The 17,500-nt window shown below is 39.8% G+C and overlaps 1 protein-coding gene across 7 annotated transcripts in view; it reads left to right on the forward strand.

Annotated features, from left to right (window-relative positions):
* The first annotated feature begins 9,467 nt into the window (after positions 1 to 9,467).
* LOC133650136 (serine/threonine-protein kinase DCLK1-like) overlaps positions 9,468 to 17,500 on the forward strand; it is a 112,512-nt gene continuing 104,479 nt past the window's right edge. For all 7 annotated transcript variants that reach the window (XM_062047024.1, XM_062047025.1, XM_062047023.1 and 4 more), the window contains exons 1-3: positions 9,468 to 9,564; positions 9,799 to 10,179; positions 14,977 to 15,326. In XM_062047024.1, coding sequence (XP_061903008.1) covers positions 9,540 to 9,564; positions 9,799 to 10,179; positions 14,977 to 15,326 — 756 coding nt within the window. In that variant the 5' untranslated portion in view covers positions 9,468 to 9,539. The remainder of the gene's footprint in view (positions 9,565 to 9,798; positions 10,180 to 14,976; positions 15,327 to 17,500) is intronic.

Consider the following 17,500-nt stretch of genomic DNA (forward strand, 5'->3'; position numbering starts at 1 on the left):
CGGCGGGCTCCGCGACCCGACGGCTGGCCCTCGTGGCTTGACGGCGGGCGCGTCCCGACGGGCCGCGCGTAGGGGTCAAACGCAGAAGTCTCAGGGCCTCGTGGTGAGGGGGTGGCCTGCGGGTTTCGGCCCGCTTGACCCCCCCGCTCCGCTTGGCGCGCGCGGCACATGACGGGTTCCGCCACCGACGCTCGGGCTGCAGCCCGACGGTGGTGCGGGCCCGGCGGTGACGCGCGGTTTGGGGAAACAAAGCAGAAGTCTCAGGGCCTCGGGGCCGGGTTTCGGCCCGCCCCCTTGGCGCGCGTGGCACGGCGGGCTCCGCGACTGACGGCCGGGCTGCAGCCCTTCGGCCGGCAGGCGCGTCCCGGCGGGCCGCTCGCCCCCTTTCGGAACCTTGGACCGGCATCCGCTTGGTGCGTGTAAAAGATCTGCGGTCTAAAAAAAAAAAAAAAAAAAAAAGATCTGCGGTCTGCGGGCCGGTTCTAATAATAAATCAAGATCATCCCAAGGGCCGTAAAAAACCTTCTCGCGGGCCGGATATGGCCCGCGGGCCTTGACTCTGACATATGTGATCTACATCAACATGATTTGTCTGAGTGGCTGGACAGGACAAAAAACAAAATGGCCAGAGACAGGATTTTGATTCAAACAACCTTCCCTAGTCATGGTGCAAAAAAAAATTGAAAGGAAAGACAAAAATCTTTTTTTTTTTTTTTTTTTACAAAAGCCATGATCTTGTGGCCCCTCTACTGGTTGTGACGCCTACAGTGGTGCCAAACTCGTTTTTTTGGGTGGGGGCCACGTCTCAATTATGCCCTCAGTGAATATAAATGTATAATATCCTCATTACACACTTTGCATAAGCAACTCTTTTTGATTAAAATGATTTTTTTACTAACTGATTGATGAATCGCTTTGACATTGACGAGCAGAAGTATTTATTTTTGACAACCGGGAAAAAAAATAATGCTTTTAACGTCTTCTTTGCGTGATCGGATAATATTAAAGTGTAGAGAATTCTTTATGTATGCAATCACGTGTCGTACATGTTTCTGTTAAAATTGTCAACAACAAAGAGAAAATTATGTTTAATGTGGACTATGAACACTTTCCAGGAGGAAGTAAAAAATAGGGCTTTGGATAACCGGAAATTCCTGGAATTTGTTTGCACTTGGAAAATTCTAGTTTGATTGTCCAATTTGAGTGGAGTGTGTGGATGTTGGAACGGTTCCAATCGGATGAGAAATGTGGGATATGAAAAGGTTTGTATATTGCCCATTCATTTTATCAGGAAATTCCTGGTAATCCCGGGTAATCAGGGAATTTTCGGAAACGGGGGAACCTGCTGTCTTGAATGTCCAAGGTGAGTGGAGTGTGTGGATGTTGGAACGGTTCCAATCGGATAAGAAATGCGGGAGTTTGTATATTTCCCATTCATTGTCAATGGGGAGAAAATTACCGGAAATTCCAGGAAAACTGGGAAATTTGGGAAAGGGACAAAATGTTTGGCGTTCGATATATGTGAAGAACAGTGTGGGTGGATGGTTGAAAGGTTGGAATCGGGTAAAATATGGCGCAGAATTTTGAGGTGAAAATAGGGCTTTGGAAAACTGGGAAATTGTGGTAATTCCTGAAATTTTTTTGCACTTGTAAAATTCTAATTTAATTGTCCAAGGTGAGTGGAGTATGTGGATGTTGGAATGGTTCCAATCGGATGAGAAATGTGGGATATGAAAAGATTTGTATATTGCCCGTTCATTTTCAATAAGGGGAAATTCCTGTTGATTCCGGGTAATCTGGGAATTTTTGGAACCTGGAGTGTGTGGATGTTGGAACGGTTTAAATCGGATAAGAAATGTGCGATATGTTTGTATATTTCACATTCATTGTCAAAATTACCAGAAATTCCAGGAAAACCGGGAAATTTGGGAAAGGGACAACATGTTTGGCGTTTGACATATGTGAAGAACAGTGTGGGTGGATGGTTGAAAGGTCGGAATCGGGTAAAATATGACGCAGAATTTTGGGCATTGTATAATTATGAATATGTCCATTTATTTGGATGGGAATTTCCTAGAAATTTGGGAATTTCTTGAAAAATGTGAATTTTTGAAAATATAGGTAATACAACAAATGTCCTAGATGGGTTGGTGTTGGGATTTTTCAAAACGGTCAAAAAATGTTGACGTAGTAACAGTTTGAATTTAAATGGGTATTTCGGAATTCCTGGAATTTCTGAAAAAAATGGAAATTTGTACGAAAAGCAAAATGTTTGTTGTCTCAATTAAGAAGAATGTTTAGAAGGTGGAATGGACAAAAACGGTTGAAAAATGTGGACTGTGAACATTTTCCAAGAGAAGGTTGGAACGGTTCCAATCGGATGAGAAATGTGGGATATGAAAAGATTTGTATATTGCCCATTTTCAAAAAGGGGAAATTCCTGGTAATTCCGGGTAATCGGGGAATTTTCGGAACCTGGAGTGTGTGGATGTTGGAACGGTTTAAATCGGATAAGAAATGTGCGATATGTTTGTATATTTCACATTCATTGTCAAAATCACCAGAAATTCCAGGAAAACCGCAAAATTTGGGAAAGGGACAACATGTTTGGTGTTTGACATATGTGAAGAACAGTGTGGGTGGATGGTTGAAAGGTCGGAATCGGGTAAAATAGTTTGAATTTAAATGGGTATTTCGGAATTCCTGGAATTTCTGAAAAAAATGGAAATTTGTACAAAAAGCAAAATGTTTGTTGTCTCAATTAAGAAGAATGTTTAGAAGGTGGAATGGACTAAAACGGTTGAAAAATGTGGACTGTGAACATTTTCCAAGAGAAGGTTGGAACGGTTCCAATCGGATGAGAAATGTGGGATATGAAAAGATTTGTATATTGCCCATTTTCAAAAAGGGGAAATTCCTGGTAATTAAAAATAAAAAATGTGGACTGTGAACATTTTCCAAGAGAAGGTTGGAACGGTTCCAATCGGATGAGAAATGTGGGATATGAAAAGATTTGTATATTGCCCATTTTCAAAAAGGGGAAATTCCTGGTAATTCCGGGTAATCGGGGAATTTTCGGAACCTGGAGTGTGTGGATGTTGGAACGGTTTAAATCGGATAAGAAATGTGCGATATGTTTGTATATTTCACATTCATTGTCAAAATTACCAGAAATTCCAGGAAAACCGGAAAATTTGGGAAAGGGACAACATGTTTTGCGTTTGACATATGTGAAGAACAGTGTGGGTGGATGGTTGAAAGGTCGGAATCGGGTAAAATATGACGCAGAATTTTGGGCATTGTATAATTATGAATATGTCCATTTATTTGGATGGGAATTTCCTAGAAATTTGGGAATTTCTTGAAAAACGTGAATTTTTGAAAATATAGGTAATACAACAATTGTCCTAGATGATATGAATGGGTTGGTGTTGGGATTTTTTCAAAACGGTTGAAAAATGTTGACGTAGTAACAGTTTGAATTTAAATGGGTATTTTGGAATTCCTGGAATTTCTGAAAAAAATGGAAATTTGTACGAAAAGCAAAATGTTTGTTGTCTCAATTAAGAAGAATGTTTAGAAGGTGGAATGGACAAAAACGGTTGAAAAATGTGGACTGTGAAAATTTTCCAAGAGAAGGTGAAAATAGGGCTTTGGAAAACCGGAAATTCTGGTAATTTCTGGAATTTCTTTGCACTTGGAAAATTCTAGTTTGATTGTCCAAGGTGAGTGGAGTGTGTGGATGTTGAAACGGTTCGAATCGGATGCGAATTGTGGGATATGAAAATATTTGTATATTGACCATTAATTTTCAATGAGGGGAAATTCCTGGTAATTCCAGGTAATCAGGGATTTTTCGGAACCGGGAAACCTGCTGGCTTGAATGTCCAAGGTGAGTGGAGTGTGTGGATGTTGGAACGGTTCCAATCGGATAAGAAATGTGGGATATGCAGAAGTTTGTATATTTCCCTCAGTGTCAATGGGGAGAAAATTACCAGAAATTCCAGGAAAAACGGGAAATTTGGGAAAGGGACAACATGTTTTGCATTTGACATATGTGAAGAACAGTGTGGGTGGATGGTTGAAAGGTCAGAATCGGGTAAAATATGGCGCATAATTTTGAGGTGAAAATAGGGCTCTGGAAAACCGGAAATTCTGGTAATTCCTGGAATTTCTTTGCACTTGGAAAATTCTAGTTTGATTGTCCAAGGTGAGTGGAGTGTGGATGTTGAAACGGTTCGAATCGGATGCGAATTGTGGGATATGAAAATATTTGTATGTTGACCATTGATTTTCAATGAGGGGAAATTCCTGGTAATTCCAGGTAATCAGGGATTTTTCGGAACCGGGAAACCTGCTGGCTTGAATGTCCAAGGTGAGTGGAGTGTGTGGATGTTGGAACGGTTCCAATCGGATAAGAAATGTGGGATATGCAGAAGTTTGTATATTTCCCATTCAGGTTAAATGGGGAGAAAATTACCAGAAATTCCAGGAAAAACGGGAAATTTGGGAAAAGGAAAACATGTTTGGCGTTTGACATATGTGAAGAACAGTGTGGGTGGATGGTTGAAAGGTCGGAATCGGGTAAAATATGACGCAGAATTTTGAGAATTTTGGGTATTTATGAATACGTCCATTCATTTGGATGGGAATTTCCTAGAAATTTGGGAATTTCGGGAAAAACTGGAATTTTGGAAAATATAGGTAATACAACAATTTTCCGAGATGATATGAATGGGTTGGTGTTGGAATTTTTCAAAACGGTTGACAAATGTTGACGTAGTAACAGTTTGAATTTAAATGGGTATTTCGGAATTTCTGAAAAAAACAGAAATTTGTACGAAAAGAAAAATGTTTGTTGTCTCAATTAAGAAGAATGTTTTGAAGGTGGAATGGACCAAAACGTTTGGAAAAATGTGGACTTTGAAAACTTTCCAGGAGTAGGTGAAAATAGGGCTTTGGAAAACTGGAAATTCTGGTGATTCCTGGAATTTTTTTGCACTTGGAAAATTGTAATTTGATTGTCGTTGAAACAACATGCTTTTTGACGATTTTTTATCAATGTTGGATTCTGACGTTGATTTGACATTGAATTTTGGTCATTTCCTTACCAATATTCTAAAACACAAATACAACGTTGAAACAACATGCTCTTTAATGACGTTTAATCAATGTTGGATTCTGATGTTGATTTGACCATTGAATTTTGGTCATTTCCCAACCAATATTCAACAACGTTGAAACAACATGCTTTTTGACGACGTTTAATCAATGTCAGGTTGTGACGTTGATTTGACATTGAATTTTGGTAATTTCCCAAACCAATATTCTACAACACAAACACAACGTTGAAACAACATGCTTTTTGACGACGTTTAATCAATGTTGGATTCTGACGTTGATTTGACCATTGAATTTTGGTCATTTCCCAACCAATATTCAACAACGTTGAAACAACATGCTTTTTGACGATGTTTAATCAATGTCAGGTTGTGACGTTGATTTGACATTAAATTTTGGTCATTTCCCAAACCAATATTCTACAACACAAATACAACGTTGAAACAACATGCTCTTTAATGACGTTTAATCAATGTTGGATTCTGACGTTGATTTGACCATTGAATTTTGGTCATTTCCCAACCAATATTCAACAACGTTGAAACAACATGCTTTTTGACGACGTTTAATCAATGTCAGGTTGTGACGTTGATTTGACATTGAATTTTGGTCATTTCCCAACCAATATTCTACAACACAAACAACGTTGAAACAACATGCTTCTTGACGACGTTTAATCAATGTTGGGTTCTTTAACGTTGATTTGACCGTTGAATTTTGGTCATTTCCCAACCAAATATTTAACAACTCAAACAACGTTGAAACAACATGCTTTTTGACGACGTTTAATAAATGTCGGATCCTGACGTTGATTTGACCGTTGAAATTTGGTCATTTCCCAACCAATATTCTACAACACAAACAACGTTGAAACAACATACTTTTTGACGACGTTTAATCAATGTTGGATTCTGACGTTGATTTGACCATTGAAATTTGGTCATTTCCCAACCAATATTCAACAACGTTGAAACAACATGCTTTTTGACGACGTTTAATCAATGTCAGGTTGTGACGTTGATTTGACATTGAATTTTGGTCATTTCCCAACCAATATTCTACAACACAAATACAACGTTGAAACAACATGCTTTTTGACAACGTTTAATCAATGTTGGGTTCTGATGTTGATTTGACATTGAAATGTGGTCATTTCCCAACCAATATTTAACAACTCAAACATAACGTTGAAACAACATACTTTTTGACAACGTTTAATCAATGTTGGATTCTGACGTTGATTTGACCATTGAAATTTGGTCATTTCCCAACCAATATTCTACAACACAAACAACGTTGAAACAACATGCTTTTTGACGACGTTTAATCAATGTCAGGTTGTGCCGTTGATTTGACCATTGAATTTTGGTCATTTTCTAACCAATATTCTACAACACAAATACAACGTTGAAACATGTTTTTTGACAACGTTTAATCAATGTTGGGTTCTGATGTTGATTTGACCATTGAAATTTGGTCATTTCCCAACCAATATTTAACAACTCAAACATAACGTTGAAACAACATACTTTTTGACAACGTTCAATCAATGTTGGATTCTGATGTTGATTTGACATTGAATTTTGGTCATTTCCCAACCAATATTCTACAACATAAACAACATTGAAACAACATGCTTTTTGACAACATTTAATCAATGTTGGATTCTGACGTTGATTTGACCATTGAAATTTGGTCATTTCCCAACCAATATTCTACAACACAAATACGTTGAAACAACATGCTTTTTGACAACGTTTAATCAATGTCAGGTTGTGACGTTGATTTGACCTTTGAATTTTGGTCATTTTCTAACCAATATTCTACAACACAAATACAACGTTGAAACATGTTTTTTGACAACGTTTAATCAATGTCAGGTTGTGACGTTGATTTGACCGTTGAATTTTGGTCATTTCCCAACCAATATTCTACAACACAAATACAACGTTGAAACAACATGCTTTTTGATGACGTTTATTCAATCTTAGGCTCTGACGTTGATTTGACCGTTGAAATTTGGTCATTTCCCAACCAATATTCTACAACACAAACAACGTTGAAACAACATGCTTTTTGACGACGTTTAATCAATGTTGGATTCTGACGTTGATTTGACCGTTGAATTTTGGTCATTTCCCAACCAATATTCTACAACACAAATACAACGTTGAAACCTGTTTTTTGACAACGTTTAATCAATGTCAGGTTGTGACGTTGATTTGACCATTGAAATTTGGTCATTTCCCAACCAATATTCTACAACACAAATACAACGTTGAAACAACATGCTTTTTGACGACGTTTATTCAATCTTAGGCTCTGACGTTGATTTGACCGTTGAAATTCGGTCATTTCCCAACCAATATTCAACAACGTTGAAACAACATGCTTTTGGACGACGTTTAATCAATGTCAGGTTGTGACGTTGATTTGACCATTGAATTTTGGTCATTTCCCAAACCAATATTCTACAACACAAATACAACGTTGAAACAACATGCTTTTTGACGACGTTTAATCAATGTTGGATTCTGACGTTGATTTGACCGTTGAATTTTGGTCATTTCCCAACCAATATTCTACAACACAAATACAACGTTGAAACCTGTTTTTTGACAACGTTTAATCAATGTCAGGTTGTGACGTTGATTTGACCATTGAAATTTGGTCATTTCCCAACCAATATTCTACAACACAAATACAACGTTGAAACAACATGCTTTTTGACGACGTTTATTCAATCTTAGGCTCTGACGTTGATTTGTCCGTTGAAATTCGGTCATTTCCCAACCAATATTCAACAACGTTGAAACAACATGCTTTTTGACGACGTTTAATCAATGTTGGATTCTGACGTTGATTTGACCGTTGAATTTTGGTCATTTCCCAACCAATATTCTACAACACAAATACAACGTTGAAACCTGTTTTTTGACAACGTTTAATCAATGTCAGGTTGTGACGTTGATTTGACCATTGAAATTTGGTCATTTCCCAACCAATATTCTACAACACAAATACAACGTTGAAACAACATGCTTTTTGATGACGTTTATTCAATCTTAGGCTCTGACGTTGATTTGACCGTTGAAATTCGGTCATTTCCCAACCAATATTCAACAACGTTGAAACAACATGCTTTTTGACGACGTTTAATCAATGTTGGGTTCTTTAACGTTGATTTGACCGTTGAATTTTGGTCATTTCCCGACCAAATATTTAACAACTCAAACAACGTTGAAACAACATGCTTTTTGACAACATTTAATCAATGTCGGATCCTGACGTTGATTTGACCGTTGAAATTTGGTCATTTCCCAACCAATATTCTACAACACAAACACAACGTTGAAACAACATGCTTTTTGACGACGTTTATTCAATCTCAGGCTCTGACGTTGATTTGACCGTTGAAATTTGGTCATTTCCCAACCAATATTCAACAACGTTGAAACAACATGCTTTTGGACGACGTTTAATCAATGTCAGGTTGTGACGTTGATTTGACCATTGAATTTTGGTCATTTCCCAACCAATATTCTACAACACAAACAACGTTGAAACAACATGCTTTTTGACAACGTTTAATCAATGTTGGATTCTGACGTTGATTTGACCATTGAATTTTGGTCATTTCCCAACCAATATTCAACAACGTTGAAACAACATGCTTTTTGACGACGTTTAATCAATGTCAGGTTGTGACGTTGATTTGACCATTGAATTTTGGTCATTTCCCAACCAATATTCTACAACACAAACACAACGTTGAAACAACATGCTTCTTGACGACGTTTAATCAATGTTGGGTTCTTTAACGTTGATTTGACCGTTGAATTTTGGTCATTTCCCAACCAATATTCTACAACACAAACACAACATTGAAACAACATGCTTTTTGATGACGTTTATTCAATCTTAGGCTCTGACGTTGATTTGACCGTTGAAATTTGGTCATTTCCCAACCAATATTCAACAACGTTGAAACAACATGCTTTTGGACGACGTTTAATCAATGTCAGGTTCTGACGTTGATTTGACCATTGATTTTTGGTCATTTCCCAACAACGTCGATCCGACGTGAAGACATCATCGTCGTCTCAGTTTACAAACACAACTATTTTTCAACGTTGTTCCGACGTCAGTGTGAGAGGACATGTAGATATAATCAAGGTTGTTGGGATCTTAATGACTGGAGGGGGGGGGGGGGCGGCCTTAAGTGGGGAATCACGACACGAGTGACGTGGATGAGGAGGAGGTGAAGGCGGAGGAGGAGGCAGCTTCTACTTATTCTGCTCTTTCTCTCTCTCTCTCTCTCTCTTACACACACACACACACACACACACACACACACACACACACACACACACACACACACACACACTGCTGAAAGTGACGCTCGTGTCATCGTGGAGATGAACGTGGATCTCATCTCTGTGGGTAAGTCATCTTCATCCTCGTCATCAGCGGGGAGTATTATGGGATGTCGTCAGCCCGGCGACTTTTCCGGGGCTGATATCGGCAGTTATTGATCGGCCAGCCGGGTGCAGGCAGCCGCCCGGGTGGCTTAGAGGGTTTAATCCGTCATTAGGACTCTATTCTGGGCGACGTTGCTCGCTGCCTTGCCGTTGTGGTTTTTTTTTGGTGACGCCAACTTTTCTGTACCCGCGCCAGACAGCCTGGTGGGCCGCGTGATGGACCCGGACACGGACATGGAGCACTTCGACGAGCGGGACAAGGCTGAGCGTCACGGCCGCGCCAACGGCGTGCAGAGTCCGGCGCACAGCGCGCACTGCAGCCTCTTCCGCGCCCGCACCCTGCAGGCTCTCAGCGCCGAGAAGCGCGCCAAGAAGGTCCGCTTCTACCGCAACGGCGACCGCTACTTCAACGGCGTCGTCTACGCCGTCTCCGCCGACCGCTTCCGGACCTTCGACGCCCTGCTGGCCGACCTGACGCGCTGCCTGTCCGGCAACGTCAACCTGCCGCAGGGCGTCAGGACCATCTACTCGCTGGACGGCAGCAGGCGCGTCACCGCCGTGGAGCAGCTGGTCGAAGGTCGGTTGCCGCTCGTAACTTTCTGCAAACTTTTTGAAATGAGTCGGGAAAAGTTCCAATCTGGGCGGATAAAACCTGTTAGCATGCTAGCATTTTTAACACTTTTTCAGCCCGGAGTCAAATGTTTTGTTACCTGAGACCTGTTAGCATGCTAACGCTAATATGGTAGCTTTATTTTGCTTATTTTATAGGTATATACTTCAGTCATATTTTGGTACTTAATGTTGGCATGCTAGCATTATTAACACATTTTTCAGCTCGGAGTGAAATGTTTTGTTATTTGACAAATGAGACCTGTTAGCATGCTAACAGGTCCCACCTAGTGACGAAGTGCCACCCAAGGTACCCGTGAGAACCACTTCTCGTAGCTTTATTTTGTTTATTTTATAGGTATATACTTCAGTCATATTTTCTTACTTGATACATGCTAATGTTAGCATGCTGGCATTTTTAACACATTATTCAGCTCGGAGTCAAATATTGTGTTACTTGACAAATGAAAGCTGTTAGCATGCTAACGCTAATATGGTAGCTTTATTTAGTTCATTTTATAGGTATACACCTCGGTCATATTTTGGTACTTAATGTATGCTAATGTTAGCATGCTAGCATTTTTAACACATTTTTCAGCTCGGAGTCAAATGTTTTGTTATTTGACAAATGAGACCTGTTAGCATGCTAACGCTAATATGGTAGCTTTATTTTGTTGATTTTATAGGTATACACCTCGGTCATATTTTGGTACTTAATGTATGCTAAGGCTAGCATGCTATCATTTTTAACACCTTTTCAGCTCGGAGTCAAATATTATGTTTCTTGACAAATGAGACCTGTTAGCATGCTAACGCTAATATGGTAGCTTTATTTAGCTGATTTTATAGGTATACACCTCAGTCATATTTTGTTACTTAATACATGTTAATGTTAGCATGCTAGCATTTTAAACACCTTTTTCAGCTCGGAGTCAAATGTTTTGTTACCTGAGACCTGTTAGCATGCTAACGCTAATATGGTAGCTTTATTTTGCTTATTTTATAGGTATATACTTCAGTCATATTTTGGTACTTAATGTTGGCATGCTAGCATTATTAACACATTTTTCAGCTCGGAGTGAAATGTTTTGTTATTTGACAAATGAGACCTGTTAGCATGCTAAAGCTAATACAGTAGCTTTATTTTGTTTATTTTATAGGTATATACTTCAATCATATTTTGTTACTTGATACATGCTAACATTAGCAGGCTAGTATTTTTAACACATTTTTCAGCTCGGAGTTAAATGTTTTGTTATTTGACAAATGAGACCTGTTAGCATGCTAAAGCTAACACGGTAGCTTTATTTTGTTTATTTTATAGGTATATACTTCAGTCATATTTTGTTACTTGATACATGCTAACATTAGCAGGCTAGCATTTTTAACACATTTTTCAGCTCTGAGTGAAATGTTACAAATGAGACCTGTTAGCATGCTAAAGCTAATACGGTAGCTTTATTTTGTTTATTTTATAAGTATATACTTCAATCATATTTTGTTACTTGATACATGCTAACATTAGCTGGCTAGTATTTTTAACACATTTTTCAGGTCGGAGTTAAATGTTTTGTTATTTGACAAATGAGACCTGTTAGCAGGCTAACGCTAATATGGTAGCTTTATTTTGCTTATTTTATAGGTATACACCTCAGTCATATTTTCTTACTTGATACATGCTAATGTTAGCATGCTAGCATTTTTAACACATTATTCAGCTCGGAGTCAAATATTGTGTTACTTGACAAATGAAACCTGTTAGCATGCTAACGCTAATATGGTAGCTTTATTTAGTTGATTTTATAGGTATACACCTCAGTCATATTTTGTTACTTAATACATGTTAATGTTAGCATGCTAGCATTTTAAACACATTTTTCAGCTCGGAGTCAAATGTTTTGTTACCTGAGACCTGTTAGCATGCTAACGCTAATATGGTAGCTTTATTTTGCTTATTTTATAGGTATATACTTCAGTCATATTTTGGTACTTAATGTTAGCATGCTAGCATTTTTAACACATTTTTCAGCTCGGAGTGAAATGTTTTGTTATTTGACAAATGAGACCTGTTAGCATGCTAAAGCTAACACGGTAGCTTTATTTTGTTTATTTTATAGGTGTATACTTCAGTCATATTTTGTTACTTGATACATGCTAACATTAGCATGCTAGCATTTTTAACACATTTTTCAGCTCGGAGTGAAATGTTTTGTTTGACAAATGAGCCCTGTTAGCATGCTAAAGCTAACAAGGTAGCTTTATTTTGTTTATTTTATAGGTATATACTTCAGTCATATTTTGTTACTTGATACATGCTAACATTAGCAGGCTAGCATTTTTAACACATTTTTCAGCTCGGAGTGAAATGTTTTATTTGACAAATGAGACCTGTTAGCATGCTAAAGCTAACACGGTAGCTTTATTTTGTTTATTTTATAGGTATATACTTCAGTCATATTTTGGTACTTAATGTTAGCATGCTAGCATTTTTAACACATTTTTCAGCTCGGAGTGAAATGTTTTGTTATTTGACAAATGAGACCTGTTAGCATGCTAAAGCTAATACGGTAGCTTTATTTTGTTTATTTTATAGGTATATACTTCAGTCATATTTTGTTACTTGATACATGCTAACATTAGCATGCTAGCATTTTTAACACATTTTTCAGCTCGGAGTGAAATGTTTTGTTTGACAAATGTGACCTGTTAGCATGCTAAAGCTAGCAAGGTAGCTTTATTTTGTTTATTTTATAGGTATATACTTCAGTCATATTTTGTTACTTGATACATACTAACATTAGCAGGCTAGCATTTTTAACACATTTTTCAGCTTGGAGTGAAATGTTTTGTTATTTGACAAATGAGACCTGTTAGCATGCTAAAGCTAACACGGTAGCTTTATTTTGTTTATTTTATAGGTATATACTTCAGTCATATTTTGTTACTTGATACATGCTAACATTAGCAGGCTAGCATTTTTAACACATTTTTCAGCTCGGAGTGAAATGTTTTGTTATTTGACAAAGGAGACCTGTTAGCATGCTAAAGCTAATACGGTAGCTTTATTTTGTTTATTTTATAGATATATACTTCAGTCATATTTTGTTACTTGATACATGCTAACATTAGCAGGCTAGCATTTTTAACACATTTTTTAGCTCGGAATTAAATGTTTTGTTATTTGACAAATGAGACCTGTTAGCATGCTAAAGCTAATACGGTAGCTTTATTTTGTTTATTTTATAGTTATATACTTCAGTCATATTTTGTTACTTTATACATGCTAACATTAGCATGCCAGCATTTTTAACACATTTTTCAGCTCGGAGTGAAATGTTTTGTTATTTGACAAATGAGACCTGTTAGCTTGCTAACGCTAATATGGTAGCTTTATTTTGTTTATTTTATAGGTATACAGCTCAGTCATATTTTCTCACTTGATACATGCTAATGTTAGCATGCTAGCATTTTTAACACATTTTTCAGCTCGGAGTCAAATATTGTGTTACTTGACAAATGAAACTTGTTAGCATGCTAACGCTAATGTGATAGCTTTATTTAGTTGATTTTATAGGTATACACCTCGGTCATATTTTGGTACTTAATGTATGCTAATGTTAGCATGCTAGCATTTTTAACACATTTTTCAGCTCGGAGTGAAATGTTTTGTTATTTGACAAATGAGACCTGTTAGTTTGCTAACGCTAATATGGTAGCTTTATTTTGCTTATTTTATAGGTATACACCTCAGTCATATTTTCTTACTTGATACATGCTAATGTTAGCATGCTAGCATTTTTAACACATTTTTCAGCTCGGAGTCAAATGTTTTGTTATTTGACAAATGAGACCTGTTAGCATGCTAACGCTAATATGGCAGCTTTATTTAGTTGATTTTATAGGTATACACCTCAGTCATATTTTGGTACTTAATGTATGCTAAGGCTAGCATGCTATCATTTTTAACACCTTTTCAGCTCGGAGTCAAATATTGTGTTTCTTGACAAATGAGACCTGTTAGCATGCTAACGCTAATATGGTAGGTTTATTTAGCTGATTTTATAGGTATACACCTCAGTCATATTTGTTACTTGATACATGCTAATGTTAGCATGCTAGCATTTTAAACACATTTTTCAGCTCAGAGTCAAATATTGTGTTTCTTGACAAATGAGACTTGTTAGCATGCTAACGCTAATATGGTAGCTTTATTTTGCTTATTTTATAGGTATACACCTCAGTCATATTTTGTTACTTGATACATGTTGATGTTAGCATGCTAGCATTTTTAACACATTTTTCAGCTCAGAATTAAAAGTTTTGTTATTTGGCAAATGAGAGCTGTTAGCATGCTAACGCTAATATAGTAGCTTTATTTTGCTTGTTTTATAGGTATACATCTCAGTCATATTTTGTTACTTGATACATGCTAACAGTAGCAGGCTAGAATTTTTAACACTTTTTTTTTTTAGCTCGGAGTCAAATATTGTGTTACTTGACAAATGAGACCCGTTAGCATGCTAACGCTATTATGGTAGATTTATTTAGTTGATTTTATAGGTAAACATCTCAGTCATATTTTGTTACTTGATACACGCTAACATTAGCATGCTAGCATTTTAAACACATTTTTCAGCTCCGAGTCAAATATTGTGTTTATTGACAAATGTTAGCATGCTAACGCTAATATGGTAGCTTTATTTCGCTATTGATCTAGTCTGAGGAGTTTATTGTGTTGACATGTGACCTCTGGCGCCCCCTGCAGGTGACAGCTACGTGTGCAGCTCGCTGGAGGCCTACAAGAAGGTGGACTACACCAAGAACGTCAACCCCAACTGGTCCGTCAACGTTAAGGCGGCGGCGGCGGCGGCCCGCGGGCCTGCGCCGCTGGGCTGCACCAAGGCGGCGGCGGCGGCGGGGGAGAGCTGCAAGGACTTTGTGCGCCCCCGCCTGGTGACGGTGGTGCGCAGCGGCGTGAAGCCCCGCAAGGCGGTGAGGGTGCTGCTCAACAAGAAGACGGCGCGCTCCTACGAGCAGGTGCTCACCGACATCACGGACGCCATCAAGCTGGACTCTGGCGTGGTGAAGAAGATCTACACGCTGGACGGGAAACTGGTGAGTCAGCACTTTTTACTACTCTAGAAGCTAACCAGGAAGTGTTGTTGGGCGGCTTATGGCTAGCGATTGGCGCCAGCATCTGCTAGCCAGCGATTAGTGGTGCCAAATGTTAGTTAGTGATTAGTGACGGCCACTGGCTGGCCATTCGCCACAGCGGCTGATAGCTAGCAATTAGCGGTGCCGGCCGATAGCTAGTGATTAGTTGCGCTGGCTGATTGCTTGCTATTTGCGACAGCAGCTGATAGCTAGCAATTAGCGGTGCCCGCTGATAGCTAGCGATTTGCGGCACCAGTTAATAGCTAGTAATTAGCAGTGCTGGCTGATATCTAGCAATTGGCGGTGCCGACTGAGAGCTGGCAATTATTTGCGCTGGCTGATAGCTAGGAATTTGTGACAGCGGCTGTTAGCTAGCGACTTGTAGCGCCAGGTGATCGCTAGCAATTTGTGACAGCAGCTGTTAGCTAGCAATTACCGGTGCCTGCTGAAAGCTGGCAATTGTTTGCGCTGGCAGATAGCTAGCAATTAGCGGTGCCGGCTGAAAGCCAGCAATTAGTTGCGCTGGCAGATAGCTAGCAATTAGCGGTGCCGCCTGAAAATCAGCAATTAGTTGCGCTGGGTGATAGCTAGCGATTTGCGAGGCCGGCTGATAGCTAGCAATTACCGGTGCTGGCTGAAAGCTGGCAATTAATTGCGCTGGATGATTGCTAGCAATTAGCAATGCCGGCTGAGAGCTAGCGATTAGTTGCGCTGGATGATTGCTAGCAATTAGCGGTACCGGCTGATTGCTAGTGATTAGTTGCGCTGGCTGATTGCTTGCTATTTGCGACAGCGGCTGATAGCTAGCAATTAGCGGTGCCCGCTGATAGCTAGCGATTTGCGGCACCAGTTAATAGCTAGTAATTAGCAGTGCTGGCTGATATCTAGCAATTGGCGGTGCCGACTGAGAGCTGGCAATTATTTGCGCTGGCTGATAGCTAGGAATTTGTGACAGCGGCTGTTAGCTAGCGACTTGTAGCGCCAGGTGATCGCTAGCAATTTGCGACAGCAGCTGTTAGCTAGCAATTACCGGTGCCTGCTGAAAGCTGGCAATTGTTTGCGCTGGCAGATAGCTAGCAATTAGCGGTGCCGGCTGAAAGCCAGCAATTAGTTGCGCTGGCAGATAGCTAGCAATTAGCGGTGCCGCCTGAAAACCAGCAATTAGTTGCGCTGGGTGATAGCTAGCGATTTGCGAGGCCGGCTGATAGCTGGCAATTACCGGTGCTGGCTGAAAGCTGGCAATTAATTGCGCTGGATGATTGCTAGCAATTAGCAATGCCGGCTGAGAGCTAGCTATTAGTTGCGCTGGATGGTTGCTAGCAATTAGCGGTACCGGCTGATTGCTAGTGATTAGTTGCGCTGGCTGATTGCTTGCTATTTGCGACAGCGGCTGATAGCTAGCAATTAGCGGTGCCGGCTGATAGCTAACGATTTGCGGCACCAGCTAATAGCTAGTAATTAGCAGTGCTGGCTGATATCTAGCAATTGGCGGTGCCGACTGAGAGCTGGCAATTATTTGCGTTGGCTGATAGCTAGCAATTTGTGACAGCGGCTGTTAGCTAGCGACTTGTAGCGCCAGCTGATCGCTAGCAATTTGCGACAGCAGCTGTTAGCTAGCAAATACCGGTGCCTGCTGAAAGCTAGCAATTAGTTGTGCTGGCTGATAGCTAGCGATTTGCAAGTCCAGCTGATAGCTAGCAATTACCGGTGCCTGCTGAAAGCTGGCAATTGTTTGCGCTGGCAGATAGCTAGCAAGTAGCGGTGCCGGCTGAAAGCCAGCAATTAGTTGTGCTGGCTGATAGGTAGTAATTTGCAATTTCGGCTGATGGCTAGCAATTAGCGGCGCTGGCCGATAGCTCGCGATTAGTTGCATTGGCTGATTGCTTGCAACTTGCAACAGCGGCTGATAGCTAGCAATTAGCGGTGCCGGCCGATAGCGAGCGGTTTGCGTCGCCAGCTGATACCTATCAATTAGCAGTGCTGGCTGACAGCTAGCGATTAGTTGTGCCGGCTAATAGCTAGCAATTAGCAGTGCCGGCTGAGAGCTGGCAAATACTTTCATTGGCTGATAGCTAGCAATTTGCGACAGCGGCTGTTAGCTAGCGATTAGTTGCGCTGGCTGATAGCTAGCAATT

Source organism: Entelurus aequoreus, linkage group LG05, assembly GCF_033978785.1.
Source record: "Entelurus aequoreus isolate RoL-2023_Sb linkage group LG05, RoL_Eaeq_v1.1, whole genome shotgun sequence".
NCBI classification, from domain to species: domain Eukaryota; kingdom Metazoa; phylum Chordata; class Actinopteri; order Syngnathiformes; family Syngnathidae; genus Entelurus; species Entelurus aequoreus.